Below are 19,161 nucleotides of genomic sequence, written 5' to 3'. Positions count from 1 at the left end.
AGGATTCCACTCTTCCGTGAGAAATAGAACCCAATTGATACAAAGCACCGTAAATTTCAGAAATACAATTGCCGTGGTTTAATGTTGTACGGAATTAAACGTTATCATCTTTGGAAAACCTGCCACAGGGTCTTTCACTTCTCTGTGAACAAGCAGATGAGAATTCCATTCAACATTTCAGACGAAGGACAGTCTGAATTGAAACGCTAGTCTAGATAATAAACACAAATCCTAGAGCAGCTTTTGGCCCAGGGAGGATAAAACATTTCAGCAAGGAGCTAATTAGTTCTGTGCAGATGTCAAACTTAAACCCATGTTACTTGCAACTCCTACTTTAATCAATAGCTAATTAATGTTACCTACTCTGTCGGAGAAACTATTCCAGCAAGACACAGGATGTGCCTGAAGTTTAAGAAACTGTATCTCCAACAAAAATCTATACGTTCAATAGAAAATAATTAAAAACATAAAAGCACATACGACGTCTGGGGCAGCACAGTGCCGCAGCTGCCATGCAGCGCGAGCGACCCAAGTTCAATCCTAACAATGGGTGCTGTCTGTGCAGTTTGTACGTCCTCCCTGCATACGACTGCAGCTGGGTTTTCTCCCACACTCCAAAAACGATGTGCAATGTGCGTGGGTTAATTGACCTCGGTAAAATGGTAAATTGTCCCTAGTGTGTAGGATAGTATTAGTGAATGGGTGATCGCTGGTCGGCGTGGAATCGGTGGGCCGAAGGGCTGGTTTCCGCGCTGTACCTTTAAAGTCAAAGTCTAAAGTCAATGATAAAATCTGAATTGAGAAGAAATTTAAATGCTGATTGCGGGACCACTTTCCACAGCACAAACATCTGGCAAAAGTCCTTTCGGTGAGAAGTACCTGCAAATGCCTGCCTGCAGAAAGGTGTCCAGTCTTGGTCCGTTCCTTCCAAGGGGATCATCAGGTATCATGAATATGTCTCCAACAAATGTATACTGTAGTAACCTAATAAACAGAATAAACACTTTACACTTGTCCAGAGAAGACAATTCAGTATTAAAAACCAAGCTTTTGCCCATTTTCAGTAAATTAGCACAGTTAGGTAAATGCTCCACACTTCATGCGATACCACACCAAATCATTTTGCATTGATTAATGAACTGTGCAATTCTGATGGTTTGCTCAACTTGCATAACCTCAGGAAAGCAATGGTGGGTGGTCCTCAATTTAAACTACTGATTCTGAGCAAAGCAGGGAGAAATTAAATCACAGAAATTAAATGCTTCTGCTCACAATTACTATCCAGCTGCTCTTGCTGGAAGGTACATGAGAAGTGGTGCCTTCCAGAGATCATTGACTAATATCCGTGGTTTAAATATGAAGATTCACAATTTTAAAAGTCCCAGAATTGATCTAGCTTCCGTCATATCATTTTAGAAGATAGAGAGGGGAAATATTTAAAATCTTTCAATTATCCGCACATTGCCTATCACGAGGCAAATGAGTCAATTCTGAATCATGCTTGGTGTTTTTTTACGTTTAATATTGAAAATCAATAATGCCATGGAAATACCCTATCTAAAGAGGTTTCATTCACGGCAAGGTTTTGAGTCAAAAAGCTTTTTAGAAAAATACCTGCAATATCCACATTCCGCCTCTAGAACTTCCCAATATGTTGATACATTGATACAAATAGGTAGAAAGGCATCCTTTCATTAAGTGAGGATTTGAGACCGTATGCCTCTAAGGTTTTGAAAACAAAATTAATCCTCAATGGTAGACACAAATTGCTGGAGCAACTCAGCAGGTCAGGCAGCATCTCTGGAGAGAAGGAATGGGTGATGTCTCGACCCGAAACATCACCCATTCTTTCTCTCCAGAGATGCTGCCTGACCCGCTGAGTTACTCCAGCATTTTGTGCCTACCTTCGATTTAAACCAGCATCTGCAGTTTTTTTCCTGCACGTTAAATTCTCAATGGTTTACTTCAAGGAAATCTTCATTTAATGTAATTTAAATTTATAATTAATGAAATGTATTTGTCCCAGGGACAACTAGAAATAGGATTTATAATACGAGTCTGAAGAAGGGTCCCGACCCATGTCATCTGTCTATTCCCTCCACAGATGCTGCCTGACTTGCTGAATTCCTCCAGAACTGTGTTTTGCTTAGGATTTAGCATGTATATTTTACATTCACCTCTAAATTCTCTTTCAGATCACTGTTCAGGTGTACTGCTATTTTCCAAGCAAAAACACAAAAAATAAGCAGATGAATTTGGGCAGTCTGGCAATTTTGTCAATGGAATTCTCTCTGTTTATGAATGTAAAATCATGAAATCCACAAAGAGTAGACTAGGCAATTGAGATTTTTTATTCCTAGTGACTATTTACATGATTATTACACCTTGTTCCACTCAGCATCGTTAGACTTCAGAAAGCTCAATCTACTTCAGACACTGGCCCTTCTCAAAGTTCCAAAATCACAATTGGTTTGGCTAAATTCCACATATTTATCATCAGTTGTTATATTCCTGACATAACCCAAACTCAGGTGCTGCCCAAAATCGCTTGGCTTAGATTGTATCTTAATGCCTCCAATTCAACGATCGCAGATGTGGGTCTACTTTGATCCAAGCCACACGGACAGTAGATGCACGGCGGCGCAGCGGGTAAAGCTGCCGCCTCACAGGCTCATCCCGGCCTCGGATACTGTCTGTGTGGAGTTTGCACATTTCCCCCGTGACCATGTGAGTTTCCTCCAGATGCTCTGGTTTCCTCCCAGATCCCAAAGACATGTGGATTTGTAGATAATTGGCTGCTGGAAAATTGCCCCTAATGTGTCGAGAGTGGAAGTGAAAGTGGAATAACAGAACTAGTCTGAATAGGTGATCAGTGGTCACTCGGCGGGCTGAAGGGTCAGTTTATCTCTAATTTAAACAAACAGTTTTTACACCAACATTATTAGAGTGCTTACTGCATAATGTTTAAGAAAGTTACCTTTCCAAAATTATTGATTTCCAGGTTGCAGATTCATACACAAATTCTCTCAGGTTGTCATTAGTGACAATAACCCCTCCTGTTTTGTCAGCAAGGTGCAATAAAAACCTACAGAAAAGGAATAGATTACCAAAAATGTTTGTCAATTGCTGAGGTTACAATGTACCGTGTTGATCATTTCAGTCCCTAGATTCACAATTCAACTCTCTAATAATCTCCGTCATTTTTACCATTTCCAGTCTGAGTGTACAATAAACAAGTCCACCCAAAGCTGTTCTGCTGACATTCTACCCTTAGTCTTATTCAGAACTTTTAAAATATTTTACTCATCTGCTTCTCAACTTGGTTAGGTTCACTCAGGAAACCGTACTTTAGTAAAGGCACTATAAAGCACATGACAAAATCTGGATCTAGACCATGCACAGGCAGGCCCCAATTTACATAACAGGAGATTTACGTAATTTCACACTTATTTAACCAACAGTTTACTGAAATTGTGGTTGCAAGGTGCAGGGGAAGAGAAATACCATTTACTTCTGTCGGAACTTATTTTTATAAATTACTTGTGAATTTATGTATTTTACTTAACCATCACAATTAGAGCTTTGTACAAAACCGATTTGTTGCAGAATATTGTAATAACAGAATCTTAAGTTAGAGATAATTTTTTTAACTTTATTGTGCTTCTATTGATTGAAGCTTTATTTTAAATAAATAGAATAGAATTGGGCGGTGCAGTGGTCGAGTTGCTACCTTACAACGCCAGAGACCCGGGTTCGATCCCGACTATGGGTGCTGTCTGTACGTTATACGTTCTCCCCGTGACTGCGCGGGTTTTCTCCGAGATCTTCGGTTTCCTCCCACGCTCCAAAGACGTACAGGTTTATAGGTTAATCAGCTTGGTATAAATGTAAATTGTCCCTAATGTGTGTAGGATAATGTTAATGTGCAGGGATCACTGGTCGGTGCGGCCTCGGTGGGCCGAAGGCTCTGTTTCCGTGCTGTAACTCTAAACTAAATTAATAGAACTAAGAAAAACCACACCAGAAAATAACTGAGTTATCACTGATTGTGAGCTTTTATCATTGGTCTGGATAAATAAATGAGGATTACTCAATCCGTTATTTTACCGGTCATCGTGAGATGCAATTCTTCTTCCACACACCGTTCGGGCCGGTGTGAAGGCAAGTACTCCCAGCTCCTCAAGTTCATTTAAAAAATGCTGTTCTGTTCAGAGAAAATGAATCACGTGTTGTAATTTTCAGACAAGCACCAATAATCTAGCAAAAATTATTTATAGTGAAAGCATCACTTTCAGTCTAAATTTCAAATTATACTCTCAACTGAAGGCAGCCAAAGAAAGAAAAGTTATGAGGAAAAACAATGTGCATATAATAAGTAAAACTAAATGCCAAGAGGTATTTAAAATTGCCACATATCAAAGACAAAGAAATTAATTTCAAGATGGTAATACGTTCAAATAAATATAAAATATAAATAACAAACATAGAAATCGCAGTTGGAGGGAGGCCTTGAATGCAGTTTTTATTTTTGGGCCATACCTGTGATTTGGGGATCACGTTTGGTTCTCCACTGTGGAACAAATACAGTTATTTGTCGATGACCCCGATTCCAGAAGAACTCCACTGCAATAGCAATGCCACGGCAGGAAAATTGTTTTTTCATTCCATGGCTAGGAAAGTGAGAGAATGATAAAACTATCACGTATCACAACTTGCAACTTCAAATCAACTTTGAATACTCCCTAACCAAATATATTGGAGGTTTTAGATGGTAAAGCTAACAGTTTAAGCATTCAAAATATTGTCCTCAATATTTGAATGACCTATCCTTTGAATAGTAGATATAATGAAACTACTTACAAAGCGTAAAACTTGTATGCAGATAAAGACTCATTTTAGAGTCCATAATATGCAAATACAAATGAACTCTGTAAAATTGTTAAAGACTATGATCCTGACACACAGATTTTAGAATACGACTAATTTATTTTTCCTACAAATAAATGTAAGAAAATGACAGTAGAAACAGTTAATTTGTGTCAACTGATCCACGTTTCCATTCATTCCATTAACAAAAGCTTGTTATTGGTTTCAAATAAACACAAAAATTACTGGAAACACTCAAAACATCAGGCGACATCTGTGGAATGAGAAACAGTTAATATGTCAGTTCAGGGCCCTTCACCAGTTCTGCTGATCTGTATTTTTTTTAGCAATGTCTTGTTTTATTTCAGATTACCAGCTTCTGCAGCTTTTTTGATCTTCATGGCCTTTCATTGTTTTCTCCATCACATGTTCAGCTTTCCCAAAATGCATGTGGTATTCACCTCAACTGTTCTACATAAGAGCAAGACAAAACGCGTAGGAAGGAATTGCAGATGCTGGTTTAAACCGAAGATAAGACACAAAATGCTGGAGTAACTCAGGCTGCATCTATGGAGAGAAGGAATAGGTGACGTTTCGAGTCGAGACTTCTTCAGACTGAAGTCTTTCTTTTCTTACTCCTTCTCTCCAAAGATGCTGCCTGTCCCACTGAGTTACTCCAGCATTTGGTGTCTATCTTCCACATAATAGCAAGTTCCACACTAACTGCAAACATTAACCAATACCATTCGAAGGTATTTATTCACAAAATGCTGGAGTAACTCAGCAGGTCAGGCAGCATCTCAGGAGAGAAGGAATGGGCCTCCTTCAGGCTGACCCTTCTTCAGACTGATGTCAGGGGGGCGGGACAAAGGAAGGATATAGGTGGAGACAGGAAGATAGAGGGAGAACTTGGAAGGGGGAGGGGAAGAGAGGGACAGAGGAACTATCTAAAGTTGGAGAAGTCAATGTTCATACTGCTGGGCTGCAAGCTGCCCAAGCAAAATATGAGGTGGTGTTCCTCCAATTTCCGGTGGGCCTCACTATGGCACTGGAGGAGGCCCATGACAGAAAGGTCAGACTGGGAGTGGGAGTTGAAGTGCTCAGCCACTGGGAGATCAGGTTGGTTAAGGCAGACTGAGCGATACCAATGATACTTTACTCATTGCCAAATCAAAAACATGTGCACACAAACAAATAATTTCACAATTTCCTCCACCCCATCAGTAAATATATTTCCAATGTTCCTCAGTGACTTCTACCACCTTGACAATACACAACTTTAAGACACTGCTCAGCCTTGCCCACCACTCCTTTTCTCGTTGAAACACCACCATCTTCACCTTAACTCAGCGCATTAGTTAACAACCTCCAGCAGCATCACCTCAACCAGGAACAGTAGTTCACATTGCTGCTCCACCACAGAGTTTTTCTAACTCCACAAATTCATATACTCTGTTGTTGCTAATTCCACAAGCTAATCACTCCAGAGATGAAAAAAACCCTCAAATTTCAGACTGGAAGTAATAGCATTTCACACAGATGGAAATCAGAAATTAGATCTGTCAAACACTATTTGGATTTTACAACTTTAATTACGAAAACAGTAATAGTCAAACATTTTGACTAAATGATCAGAATGATGACAAATTTTAAAATGCATATTGTTTCCAGTTACTGGAGGTAATGATAGTGAAGAAATGGATGCAGATTAGATATTTGGGTTATGGACTTATTTTCAACTAACTTAGAGTACTACCAAAGTAATTAACTTTTGTAGAAAATCCTCTATGGAGCTATCAGTTGCTATTGTTATCTCATTCCAATAATTGTAAAAGTGCAGGAGAAAATGTCTGTTTACTTCAATAGAATTTCTATAAATAACAGTAACATTTTTACCTAATATAGAAATTAAAATTTCCTCCTTTACTCACTAAATTACACAGAAATATCCAATTTTGGAAAACACTTCCTATATCATTAGTTGGTCATAGTAATGCTATAAAGATGATCTTTCTCCCACAGCTACTATACTTATTTCAAGCAATTCCGATCTATCTTCCAAAAAAGTTTTTTTTTAAAATTGATTCAATTGTTACTAATTTTATTTGGGACTACAAGACTCATAGAATAAATAAAAGACATCTATGTAAGTCTAAAACTAATGGAGGAATTGCCTTACCTAACTTCTTATTTTATTATTGGGCGGTTAATATTAAAAATATAACCTGCTGGTTGGATGATTCTGATCAACAACCGGATTGGTTAAAGATGGAGAAAGAGGATTGTTTACCATTTGATATTGGTGCGATCCTCTTAGCTCCAATAAATTTAAATTAAAAAACATATGGAGGTAATCCCATTATACACAGTGTTATCCGTACCTGGAAACAATTAAATCTTACGTTAAAATTGAGTAAATTATCTGTTTTCCTTCCTATTGCGAATAACCCTTCTTTTAAACCGTCTGTTTTAGATAGAGGATTTGCTCAATGGAAAAGTTATGGAATTAAAAGGGTGGGAGATCTTTATCATAAGGGAACTTTTCTTTCTTTTCAGGATTTACAGCAGAAGTACGGATTACATGTTAATAATTATTTTAGATATTTACAACTTAGAGATTATGTAAAATTACACATGCAAGAATATAAGTTTAGAGGTCCAGAAACACTTAAAGTATGCCTGAATCGACATTATAATTCAAATAAATTAATATCCTTTATTTATAATACTCTCCTAGACACTGACATTCCGTCATCAGAATCTTATAGACGAGCATGGGAGGACGAATTGAATCAACTCATAATGCAAGATATATGGGATGAAAGTTTACAACATATACACCAATGTTCATTAAATACTAGTCATTCCTTAATACAATTTAAAATAATACATAGATTACATTATTCGAAGACGAAATTAAATAGGATTTTTCCTAGTATCTCTCCTATTTGTGATAAATGTCAATTTCAAGAAGCTAATTTAACTCATATTTTCGTAACTTGTATAAAAATGCAAAACTTCTGGTTGGAGATTTTAAAAATAGTTTCTAAAGTTATTAACAAGCAATTGGATATGGATCCAAAATTAATTATATTAGGATTATCAGAACATACTACAAACTTTACAACAAGTCAGGTACATTTTCTTGATTACAGTCTAATAACTGCGAAAAAATTAATACTTAAATTTTGGAAAAAACCAATAACCCCCACAATTAAAATGTGGACTATGGAAATGACAGAGACCCTGCATTTGGAAAAAATAAGATTTGCCTTAATTGACAAACTGAGTTATTTTTTAAAATATGGTCTCCATTTATTGAATTTTTAGAAAGGTAAATGGGTTTGGCACAGGACTAAAATAAAAATTTAAAATTAAAAGTTGAAACTTGAGTTTAGGGTTGGATGTACAACTGTGGTTATTGTCTCCCGGATCTACTCCCTTTAATTTTTAATAGTTATATCTTTTTTTTAATCCTCTTATTCTCTCTTCCCAATAGTTTAGTTTTTTTCCTTTTTTTTCCTTTCTTCTTTATCTTTTATTTTCTCTCTTTAAAATTTTTTAAATTGAAGCTATGTAAGAACTCTGTAACAAATGTGTCTTTTATTTCTATTTGTACATATGCTTTTCAAAAAAAAAAAAAAAAATCTTCCAAGAAGTTCAATGCTAACATAAACACCAAGTATTTCTATTGGAAACCCAATGATTCAGTATCTGGACCTGCATTCTCAAGCACCGTTCTCACGCACTGTTCATGAGCTCCCTTTCAATCTACCTGGTTCACGAGAAAATTTGAGAAAGCTGTGTAATTTCATGTATTGGCGTATTAATTGGAATATCATTGGCTCAGAAATTCTGCCGGCCCAGCATTAAAGTCACAAACAAGCCAAATTTTGAGTTTTTCTCTGTTGGGAAAACTAACACCAAAACAATGTTCACATTGTTACGTGAAGGAAGGTTAAAAGTACACGATTGCAAGGAAGTAATGTTTGTGGTAAAATGATAGTGTGGGAATCCCCAATCAGAAGACAAAGAATGATTCATTAAAGTGTTCCACTGAAGAGCAAAGAGTATACTTTGCATCTGCATTATACAATTGTACAAAAATTTTAGTTATGATTCAGAATGTCGTGACGTACTTTATTACTGTGAGTATCAGTGTATACGCATACTCAGCCACATGCATCACAAGTGGAGAGTGTGGATGGGAGAGAAACTGTTAGTCATACTTTAGTCACTGTTATAACATTTGGTAAGTTCACCTTCAAATCCAATCGCAAATCCCATTTCTGCAGTAAATTTTTAAATACGTATTTTCCAGTGGACCCAAAGCTCTACCTGATAACTTTGATTTGCATTAAAAGATAGATTTATGTATTTTTTAACAAATACCTAAAGTGAGAATATTTGAAGCCACATGGGTAGTCTATTTAATCCAAAAAATTCATTTTTCATTTTGAAAGTGTCCTCTTGGTTGAGGAAAACCAATACATTTGCAGACAATCTCAGCTATTAAGGATATTGTGCCCTTGTAATAATGTCTGACAAGCTGCAAAATAATAGAAAACATTGTGCCCTGAGTAACTGATAAACCAGTGTTATAAGTTCTTGCATCTGAAACAGATAGTAGTTAAATGCCAGTTTTGATGAAAGACAATTGGCTTGATATGATAACTCTCCCCGGCGTACTGCTTCAACTGTTAAAAATTCCAACATTTATTGCTTTTATTTCAGATTTCCAACATCTGCAGCAACATGCGCACAATTTTGACTCTGGGAAATGTACTACAAAGGCAATTTTACATTTATCATATTACTTTGTACTTAGATGGCACCAGATTCACAACCTATCATTTAATGTACAGCATTAAGACAAAAAAGAAAAGTGATTTTGTGGATTAAATAAATGTCTCTTCAGCTAGGTTGAATTATCTTTGGTGTTGTATTTCAATGCATTGATGCAGATTATGCATTAATTTTTGAAATGTCAGCCATTATTTGGAAACTGTCATACCTTTTAGTGTAGTTTTTAGGTTTATCCTAGCCAATTGTATTCCATCAATGTTTGCTTTATTTTGAGTGAAGACCTTGGATAGATTTAAACTAAATTAATACAGCCTTATCAAAATACAATCACATTAAGATCTCCCTTCCTGGAGTGCCCCATAACAGCAAGAACCAATGCTCTTTCTTTGAGCAATTTTGTATCAATCCCTCGTCGATTCCTTGACATGCTAATCAAGATATTGGCAGAAAGAATGGAACAGCAGCATCACTGAAGAGGGGAGAAAGAACAAACTAAACACCTTCACTTTATGTGTCGGTGAGAACTGCAGATGCTGGTTTAAACTGAAGATAGACACAACATGCTGGATTAATTCAGTGGGTTAGACAGCATCTCTGAAGAAAAGGAATAGGTGATGTTTTGGGTCAAGGCCCTTCTTCAGACTGAGAGTCAAGGGAAAGGGAAACGAGAGATATAGACGATGATATAAAGAGATTCAACGACTAGGATGGGGGAGGGATGGAGAGAGGTCAGAATAGGAATGGGAGTTATAATCCTTTATAATGGATTCCACCAACCTGAAAATCTATGAACTTGCTCTATGGTTGAAAAAACATGAATTTTAACAGCCTGAGAAATATATTCAATGATCTTCAGAATTAGAATCAGAATAACGTTTATTCTCATCCAAAAAAACAAGTATTTTGGACGAAATTCCGTTACCCACAGTCCAACAATAAGAGCAATAAAAATAAGCAATAACACAAACACAATCACAAACCAACACAAAACAAAAAAAAGAAACATCCATCACAGTGAGTCTCCTCCAGTCACCTCCTCACTGTGATGGAAGGCCAGAATGTCTTTTCTCTTCCCCTGCCGTCTTCTCCCGCGGTCAGGTTGTTGAAGTTGCCACGTTCCAGGCCGTGCCGGACGGTGAAAGGTCCACAGCGGGCCAACCCAAGCCCCGCGATTTGGGGAGGGCGAAGACGCTGCCACTGCACGTCGGGGTGGTCGTGGCTCCCGACATTGAAACCCCCGCCAGGCAGAGAAAAATGCCGCCGTCTATTTCAGGCTGCGCCGGACGTTGAAAGGTCCACAGTGGGCCAACCCAAGCCCCGCGACTCGGGGCGGACGAAGACGCTGCCGGAGCTCCCGATGTCAGCCCTGCGAGCTTCCAATATCCACGCGGCCGAAGCCTCCGAAGGCGAGTCGCAGTCACTCTCGCAGCGCCACCACAGCCTCCGAAGGCAGTCAGCTCCGCAGATGTCAAGTCCGGTCCGCAGGCTCTGCCAACCAGAGCCCATGTGGTCCCAGCTGGAGGCCGCCAGCTCCAGGTGTTTGGCCGATGGTAGGCCGCAGCAGGAACGGAGACACGACCCAAAAATAAAAGGTCGGGTCTCCGTTCGGAAGAGACAATTTTACAGTCCCCACTCCCCCCCCAAAAAGTACACAAACACAACATCACATCCAAACACTACAATTAAGACAAAAAACAACAAAAAACACAAAAGACAAATGGACTACAGGTGAGCCGCCATTTTGAGCATTTTTAGAATTTCAAATTAATAGGGTATATTTGCACGGTCTTCATAATGTTATATGTAGTGCTCAACATATTTATCAAACAAAACAGTACATGAAAGTAACTGTATTTGGACACCCCATTGTCATTGTACAAACAAGGTTGTACTAAAAGAGAATGTTCAAAATACTTTGATTGTTGAAAGAGCTAGGCTTGCCAGATTTTCCTGCTCTTCTCTGAATAGTGCCAGCAAATCTTTAATATTCACATGGAACCCATCCTGTTCTGAAACACTTCTACTCTAATAATGCAAGCAATCATATCTTGTTTTGCAGTCTCTCTTTTAATTGTCTTGCATAACTTAAGTGTCACTTACGTCTAACTGGTTTTGTGCGTTGTCTGAATCTACGTGCCTGAGAAGCTGCAGCTAAGTACGATTTTCATCTCACCCTTACTGGTGTTGGGACTTGACCAGTTTATAACTGCCAGGTTAAAATTATGGAGCACGACTTGTTAATCAAAAGACAACATCAAAACTGAGCCAAACTGACAACAGTCTGAAGAAGGGTCTCGACCCGAAATGTCAGTCTGAAGAAGAGTCTCAACCCGAAACGTCACCCATTCCTTCTCTCCAGAGATGCTGCCTGTCCCGCTGAGTTACTCCAGCATTTTGTGCCTATCTTCGGTTTAAACCAGCAACTACAGCATCTACAGTTCCTTCCTACCAAACTAGGAAGCACTTTGGCACTAGGAAGCACTTTGGCACTAGGAAGCTAGATTCGGCACTTCCTGCGCTTCGCATGCCAAGGTTAATTAATCCCGAGAACAATGTAAGAATACTTACGCCATTGCAACATTACTTCCATCAATTATAACATATTTTAAGTTTTGTATCCCTGGATTGTTTGTTAGGGTCAGTTTGTAAGGATTTTTAAGCAAATCGTGGAATCGTTGAACTCCAGTTACTGAAGATCTCATTTGCTGATTAGCAGGCACAGTAGAATGCAAACGAGGCATAGGCAAATGTGTCTGTTCGGAACTGCCCCTTGCCACAATCTCACTTTCACTTGGGGCTCGCTCATTAACAAAGGCATTGTACCAAGGTTTGGCTAGTTGAAAACTTTCAGAACCTTTAGTTAAACGGAGTGTAAGTGGTTTTAAGACTTCATGTTTGTTATCCTGTGCATTACCAATTGACACTACATTTTCAGAATGGCAATTTTCTTTAAGATGCCCACTATTCTGTTGATTTTCAGGACTGTTGACTGGCACAGATACATGCTCTGTCCCTTTAACTTCAGCAGTTCCAGAAGCACAAGCTTTAAGTTTCTCATCGCTGGAATTCCCTGCTTCATTCATCATATTTTTATTGCAACCAGATTTTTGGCCTGTATTACTGGCTTGCTCTTTTTCCAAACGGTTACTTTCTTCAACGATTTTCTTTAACAGTTCCATTGGTTCCTCAGTCTCTCCCATGTCCTTAATGACTTTTTTTACAATATTAATGGAATAACCCATTGACCTGAAGAATTCCACAAGCATTTTGAATTCCATTTCTGAGCTGGTAGTGTATGACTCCTCTTCGATCTGATTATCACGCTGTTCAATTAACGAAGGAACCCATACATCAGGATCAGTGGCCAAATCATTGCACGGTGACTTTGACACCGTATTAATTGCTGTGAGCTCATCAATATCTCCGGAAAACTGTCGTTTTGTATGTCTGTCCTCGCTAGCAGATGATCTTCTTTTACATGACTGCCGTTCCTTGCCAACTGATGATTCCTCAGTTTGATTTTCAGAACCAAATGAATTTTGTTTAAGCATTGTGTCCATCCTCTGAACTAGGTCAGATACAGGTGTGCCAGCCTGTTTTCTAGTTTCTTCGAAAGATGGCAAATCATTGGATTTTGCCTCAGAGCACGAAGTCAACTGAGAAGAGCTAATGGCGTCCTCAATAACAAATGTAGAGTTATCACCATCAGGTTCCAATGTAAGATCTATACAATCTTTAAACTGTAGTACTTCTTGAGTAAGATTCATTAGTTCATCCTTTACTGAACTTGGCAAGAGCAGCAAATCCATAGTATATTTATCGGTATGTAATTCGACAAAATTTTTGAATTTTCTTTTAATGCAAGATTCTGTTCTGGGCGATAAACACTGATTGTCTCTGAAGAGCTGCACAAATTGCTGAATGCGAGTTTTTGCCATTATCACTGGCTCTGTATATCCATTAATAGCAATCACTCCAGGGCTTTGCAAGCAGATGTCAGCGCAGGTATCCTGTATAAGACACTTGAGAAACAAGCCCCCGGCGCCTGCAAAAATGCAATGCATATCCTTTGGATAACACTCAATTTGACGAAGCTCTGGATTACAAACACCCTTGATATATTCCTAAAAAAAAAGCAAAAATAATTAAATGATCGGATAATCAAAACAATTTATTTTGCACATTTTGTAATCTCAGTCTTTGTGGGGTGGGAGGGGGTGGAAAGATCACCCCAAGAATAGTTTTTTTGCAAGACAACCAACAAAAGATCCATGTGACAACTCCAAATACTACATGGCATTTTGAAACACCAGACGGGCATGGACCCATTGGGACCAACTCTCTCCTGCGGGCACGGCAACCCCCATTGGGTGCACACCTCTCCTGCAACCCTCCCCCAACTGACAATTCGTGGACTCGTTGCCGGCCAGGGAGTGTCCCCCAGGGCCGTGGGCGGGCAAGGGGGGAGAGGGAGCCATTCACCACGGCCCCGGGCAGCCATCGCTTCGGCCAGAGTCAGCCGTGGACCCGTTGGGTGGAAACCTCTACTGTAGCGGCAGCTCGGTGGCGATGGCCATCTTGTTTGACCCTCTGCCGCCGCTCTGCACCATGGGAAGGTCAGCAGCGGGGCACGCCAGGACAGGCGCTGGTCCTCCTGGTGGGGAGGGGGAAGCGCATTTATTAAAGTTTAAGTTAATTGTTTTTAAAATGTAACAAAACTTGATCTATCGAGAACGCAGGGGAATGGTGAGAAGGGTGGGCCTAAAATTGTTGTGCTATTTTGCACCGTTTTGGCTGTATTTCGGGTAAGTACAAATGAACAAAGCGACGGACAAACAAACAAGATGAGAGTTTTAGTAATATACTAGCACAAGTGTGCCCGTTGGGCCCGTCCTCGTAGGGATCCATTGTAACCGGGAGGGGAGTGGGGGGTAGGGAAGGGGGAGGGAGGGAGGAGGGGAGGGATGGGGGGGAGGGGAGGGGGGTAGGGGGAGGGAGGGGTAGGGGAGGGGGGAGGGAGAGGGGAGGGGGGGGAAGGGGGGAGGTGAGAGGGGAAGGGGGGAGGGGAGGGGGACCTCCCCTTTTCCCAGTACCCCTCATTCCCCGTTGGGCCCGTCCTCGTAGGGTTTCCATTGTAACCGGGAGGAGGGGAGGGGAGGGAGGGGAGGGAGGGAAGGGGGAGGGAGGGAGGAGGGAAGGGGGAGGGAGGGAGGTGTGGAGGGAGGAGGGGAGGGGGAGGGAGGGAGGGGGGTAGGGAGGGGGGAGGGGAGGGGGGAAGGGTGAGGGAGGGGGACCTCCCCTTTTCCCAGTACCCTCTTTCCCCGTTGGGCCCGTCCTCGTAGGGTTTCCATTTTAACCGGGAGGAGGGGAGGGAGGGAAGGGGGAGGGAGGGAGGAGGGAGGTGGGGAGGGGAGGGGGGAGTGAAGGGGGGGAGGGGGGAGGGAGAGGGGAGGGAGGAGGGTGGGGGGGGGGAGGGGGAGGGAGGGAGGGTGGAAGGGGGAGGGAGGAGGACCTCCCCTTTTCCCAGTACCCCTCTTTCCCCGTTGGGCCCGTCCCCGTAGGGTTTCCATTGTAACCGGGAGGGGGGAGGGAGGGTGGAAGGAGTGGGGAGGGGGAGAGGGATGGAAGGGTGGAGGGAGGGATTGGGGGAGGGAGGGATGGAGGGAAGGAGGGAGGGGGGAGGGAGGGTGGAAGGAGGGGGGAGGGGGAGAGGGATGGAAGTGTGGAGGGATTGGGGGAGGGAGGGAGGAATGGAGGGAAGGAGGGAGGGGGGGAGTTAGGTGGGGAGGGTTGAGGGAGGTGGGGAGGGAGTTGGAGGAGGGGGGGAGGGAGTGGGGATGGAGGTGGGAAGGAGGGGGGAGGAAGGGGTTGAGGGGTGAAGGGGGACCTACCCTTTTCCCAGTACCCCTCTTTCCCCCACCACCAAGCCACCTCCGCAACGACCCCTGTTGTCCCCCTCCCCAGTCCCCATTCTCAGACCCCCCCCATTCTCTCTCTCCCCCAGACACACTCCAAGTGCTGTTTCGCAACACTTGCTCCGGTGGCCCACGAGCATAGAGGCCCCATGCTGATCTGGAGGGAGGAGGGGAGGGGGAGGGGGAGGGGAAGGGGGGGAGAGGGGAGGGAGCAGGGTAGGGTGGGAGGGAGGGGGAGGGGGAGGGGGGAAGGGGGAGGGAGGGAAGGGGGAGGGAGGGGGACCACCCCTTTTCCCAGTACCGCTCTTTCCCCGTTGGGCCCGTCCTCGTAGGGTTTCCATTGTAACCGGGAGGGGAGTGGGGGGGAGGGAAGGGAGGAGGGAAGGGGGGAGGGGAGGGGAGGGGGAGAGAGGGGGAGGGGAGGGGGGAGGGGAGGGAGGGTGTATGGGGGAGGGAGGGGGAAGGGAGGGGGACCTCCCCTTTTCCCAATACCCCTCTTTCCCCGTTGGGCCCGTCCCCGAGGGGTGAGGGAGGTGGGGAGGGATGGGGAGTTAGTTGGGGAGGAGGGAGTGGGGATGGAGGTGGGAAGGAGTGGGGAGGAAGGGGTTGAGGGGGGAAGGGGGACCACCCCTTTCTTTTTTCGAAACACTTGCCCCGGTGGCCCACGAGCATAGGGGCCCCATGCTGATCTGTGTATGTTAAGTGACTTGCAATAAAAAACACAACTTTAAAAAACAATCAGCTGCTTCACACAAGCATTGTGACGTCACAAGCTGAAGACCTTGAAAAAAAAGGTTTAAAATAAAAAGATGTAAATTTGTAAAGAGTAGACACCCAATAGCAGCTGCTTGTCCATTGTGACATCACACGCTGAAGGGGGGGGGGGGGGACGGGGGTCAGCTCGAGCTCATCTCACAGGGGCATTGTGACATCACAAGCTGAAGACCTTCAATAAATCCGCACCACAGCGCCCCCTATAAATTAAGGGGGGGGGGGGAGCGCTTTAAAACCTCTGTAACTTAAAAAACATGCGACCGAATTAAATAAAAAATAATTTTCCAGCAGATAACCGCGTGGTGATTAAGGTGGTGCAAAAATCGTGGCGCTACGGTTCACCGTTTTGACGAAATCAGAGAAACCGTTGTTACGCGCATACCAGGTCAAACCCCCCAAAAAAATATACACAAGAAGTGAGTTTTAATAGTATACTAGCACCAGTGTGCCCGTTGGGCCCGTCCTCGTAGGGTTTCCATTGTAACCGGGAGGGGAGTGGGGGGTAGGGAAGGGGGAGTGGGGGGTAGGGAAGGGGGAGGGAGGGAGGAGGGGAGGGATGGGGGGAGGGGGGAAGGGGGGAGGGGGGAAGGGGGGGAGGGAGGTGGGGGGAGGGAGGGGTAGGGGAGGGGGGGGGAGGGGGGGGGACCTCCCCTTTTCCCAGTACCCCTCTTTCCCCGTTGGGCCCGTCCTCGTAGGGTTTCCATTGTAACCGGGAGGAGGGGAGGGGAGGGAGGGAAGGGGGAGGGAGGGAGGAGGGAAGGGGGAGGGAGGGAGGAGGGAAGGGGGAGGGAGGGAGGAGGGAGGTGTGGAGGGAGGAGGGGAGGGGGAGGGAGGGGGGAGGGGGAGAGGGATGGAAGTGTGGAGGGAGGGGGAGGGATTGGGGGAGGGAGGGAGGAATGGAGGGAAGGAGGGAGGGGGGAGTTAGGTGGGGAGGGGGGGAGGGAGGGGAAGGGGGAAGGGTGAGGGAGGGGGACCTCCCCTTTTCCCAGTACCCTCTTTCCCCGTTGGGCCCGTCCTCGTAGGGTTTCCATTTTAACCGGGAGGAGGGGAGGGAGGGAAGGGGGAGGGAGGGAGGAGTGGAGGGAGGAGGGGGGGAGGGAGGGGGGGAGGGGAGGGGGGAGTGGAGGGGGGAGTGAAGGGGGGGAGGGGGGAGGGAGAGGGGAGGGAGGAGGGTAGGGGGGGGGAGGGGGAGGGAGTGAGGGTGGAAGGGGGAGGGAGGAGGACCTCCCCTTTTCCCAGTACCCCTCTTTCCCCGTTGGGCCCGTCCCCGTAGGGTTTCCATTGTAACCGGGAGGGGGGAGGGAGGGTGGAAGGAGTGGGGAGGGGGAGGGGGAGAGGGATGGAAGGGTGGAGGGAGGGGGGAGGGATTGGGGGAGGGAGGGATGGAGGGAAGGAGGGAGGGGGGGAGGGAGGGTGGAAGGAGGGGGGAGGGGGAGAGGGATGGAAGTGTGGAGGGAGGGGGAGGGATTGGGGGAGGGAGGGAGGAATGGAGGGAAGGAGGGAGGGGGGAGTTAGGTGGGGAGGGTTGAGGGAGTTGGGGAGGGAGGGGGAGGAGGGGGGGAGGGAGTGGGGATGGAGGAGGGAAGGAGGGGGTTGAGGGGGGAAGGGGGACCACCCCTTTCTTTTTTCGAAACACTTGCCCCGGTGAAGGGGGAGGGGGAAGGGAGGGGGACCTCCCCTTTTCCCAGTACCCCTCTTTCCCCGTTGGGCCCGTCCCCGAGGGGTGAGGGAGGTGGGGAGGGATGGGGAGTTAGTTGGGGAGGAGGGGGGGAGGGAGTGGGGATGGAGGTGGGAAGGAAGGGGTTGAGGGGGGAAGGGGGGACCACCCCTTTCTTTTTTCGAAACACTTGCCCCGGTGAAGGGGGAGGGAGGGGGACCTCCCCTTTTCCCAGTACCCCTCTTTCCCCGTTGGGCCCGTCCTCGTATGGTTTCCATTGTAACCGGGAGGCGGGGAGGGAGGGGGGAGGGAGGAGGGGAGGGGAGGGGAGGGGGGAAGGGGTGGGAGGGGGGGAAGGGGGGGAGGTGGAGGGAGGGGGAAGGAGGGAGGGGGACCTCCCCTTTTCCCAGTACCCCTCTTTCCCCGTTGGGCCCGTCCCCGAGGGGTGAGGGAGGTGGGGAGGGATGGTGAGGGAGTTGGGGAGGAGGGGGGGGAGGGAGTGGGGATGGAGGTGGGAAGGAGTGGGGAGGAAGGGGTTGAGGGGGGAAGGGGGACCTCCCCTTTCTTTTTTCGAAACACTTGCCCCGGTGGCCCACGAGCATAGGGGCCCCATGCTGATCTGTGTATGTTAAGTGACTTGCAATAAAAAACACAACTTTAAAAGACAATCAGCTGCTTTTCGCAACAATGTTGAACCCATCTCACACAAGCATTGTGACGTCACAAGCTGAAGACCTTGAAAAAAAAGGTTAAAAATAAAAAGATGTAAATTTGTAAAGAGTAGACACCCAATAGCAGCTGCTTGTCCATTATGACATCACACGCTGAAGGGGGGGGGGAGGGGGGTCAGCTCGAGCTCATCTCACAGGGGCATTGTGACATCACAAGCTGAAGACCTTCAATAAATCCGCACCACAGCGCCCCCTATAAATTAGGGGGGGGGGGGGGGGAGCGCTTTAAAACCTCTGTAACTTAAAAGACATGCGACCGAATTAAATAAAAAACAATTTTGCAGCAGATAACCGCGTGGTGATTAAGGTGGTGCAAAAATCGTGGCGCTACGGTTCACCGTTTTGACGAAATCAGAGAAACCGTTGTTACGCGCATACCAGGTCAAACCCCAAAAAAAAATATACACAAGAA

General features: G+C 44.8%; 1 protein-coding gene across 1 annotated transcript in view; it reads right to left on the bottom strand.

The window, feature by feature from the left end:
* n4bp1 (nedd4 binding protein 1) overlaps positions 1-19,161 on the bottom strand; it is a 30,370-nt gene that overhangs the window by 4,945 nt on the left and 6,264 nt on the right. The window contains exons 2-6 of the mRNA XM_078400418.1: positions 12,241-13,796; positions 4,540-4,670; positions 4,108-4,204; positions 2,978-3,085; positions 880-984 (exon numbers count right to left, since the gene is read on the bottom strand). Of these exons, the coding sequence (XP_078256544.1) occupies positions 880-984; positions 2,978-3,085; positions 4,108-4,204; positions 4,540-4,670; positions 12,241-13,796 (1,997 nt within the window). The remainder of the gene's footprint in view (positions 1-879; positions 985-2,977; positions 3,086-4,107; positions 4,205-4,539; positions 4,671-12,240; positions 13,797-19,161) is intronic.

This window comes from Rhinoraja longicauda, chromosome 6 (assembly GCF_053455715.1).
Source record: "Rhinoraja longicauda isolate Sanriku21f chromosome 6, sRhiLon1.1, whole genome shotgun sequence".
Taxonomy (NCBI): domain Eukaryota; kingdom Metazoa; phylum Chordata; class Chondrichthyes; order Rajiformes; family Arhynchobatidae; genus Rhinoraja; species Rhinoraja longicauda.
Note: the sequence above shows the minus strand (reverse complement) of the source record. Positions and strands in the feature narration are given on the sequence as shown.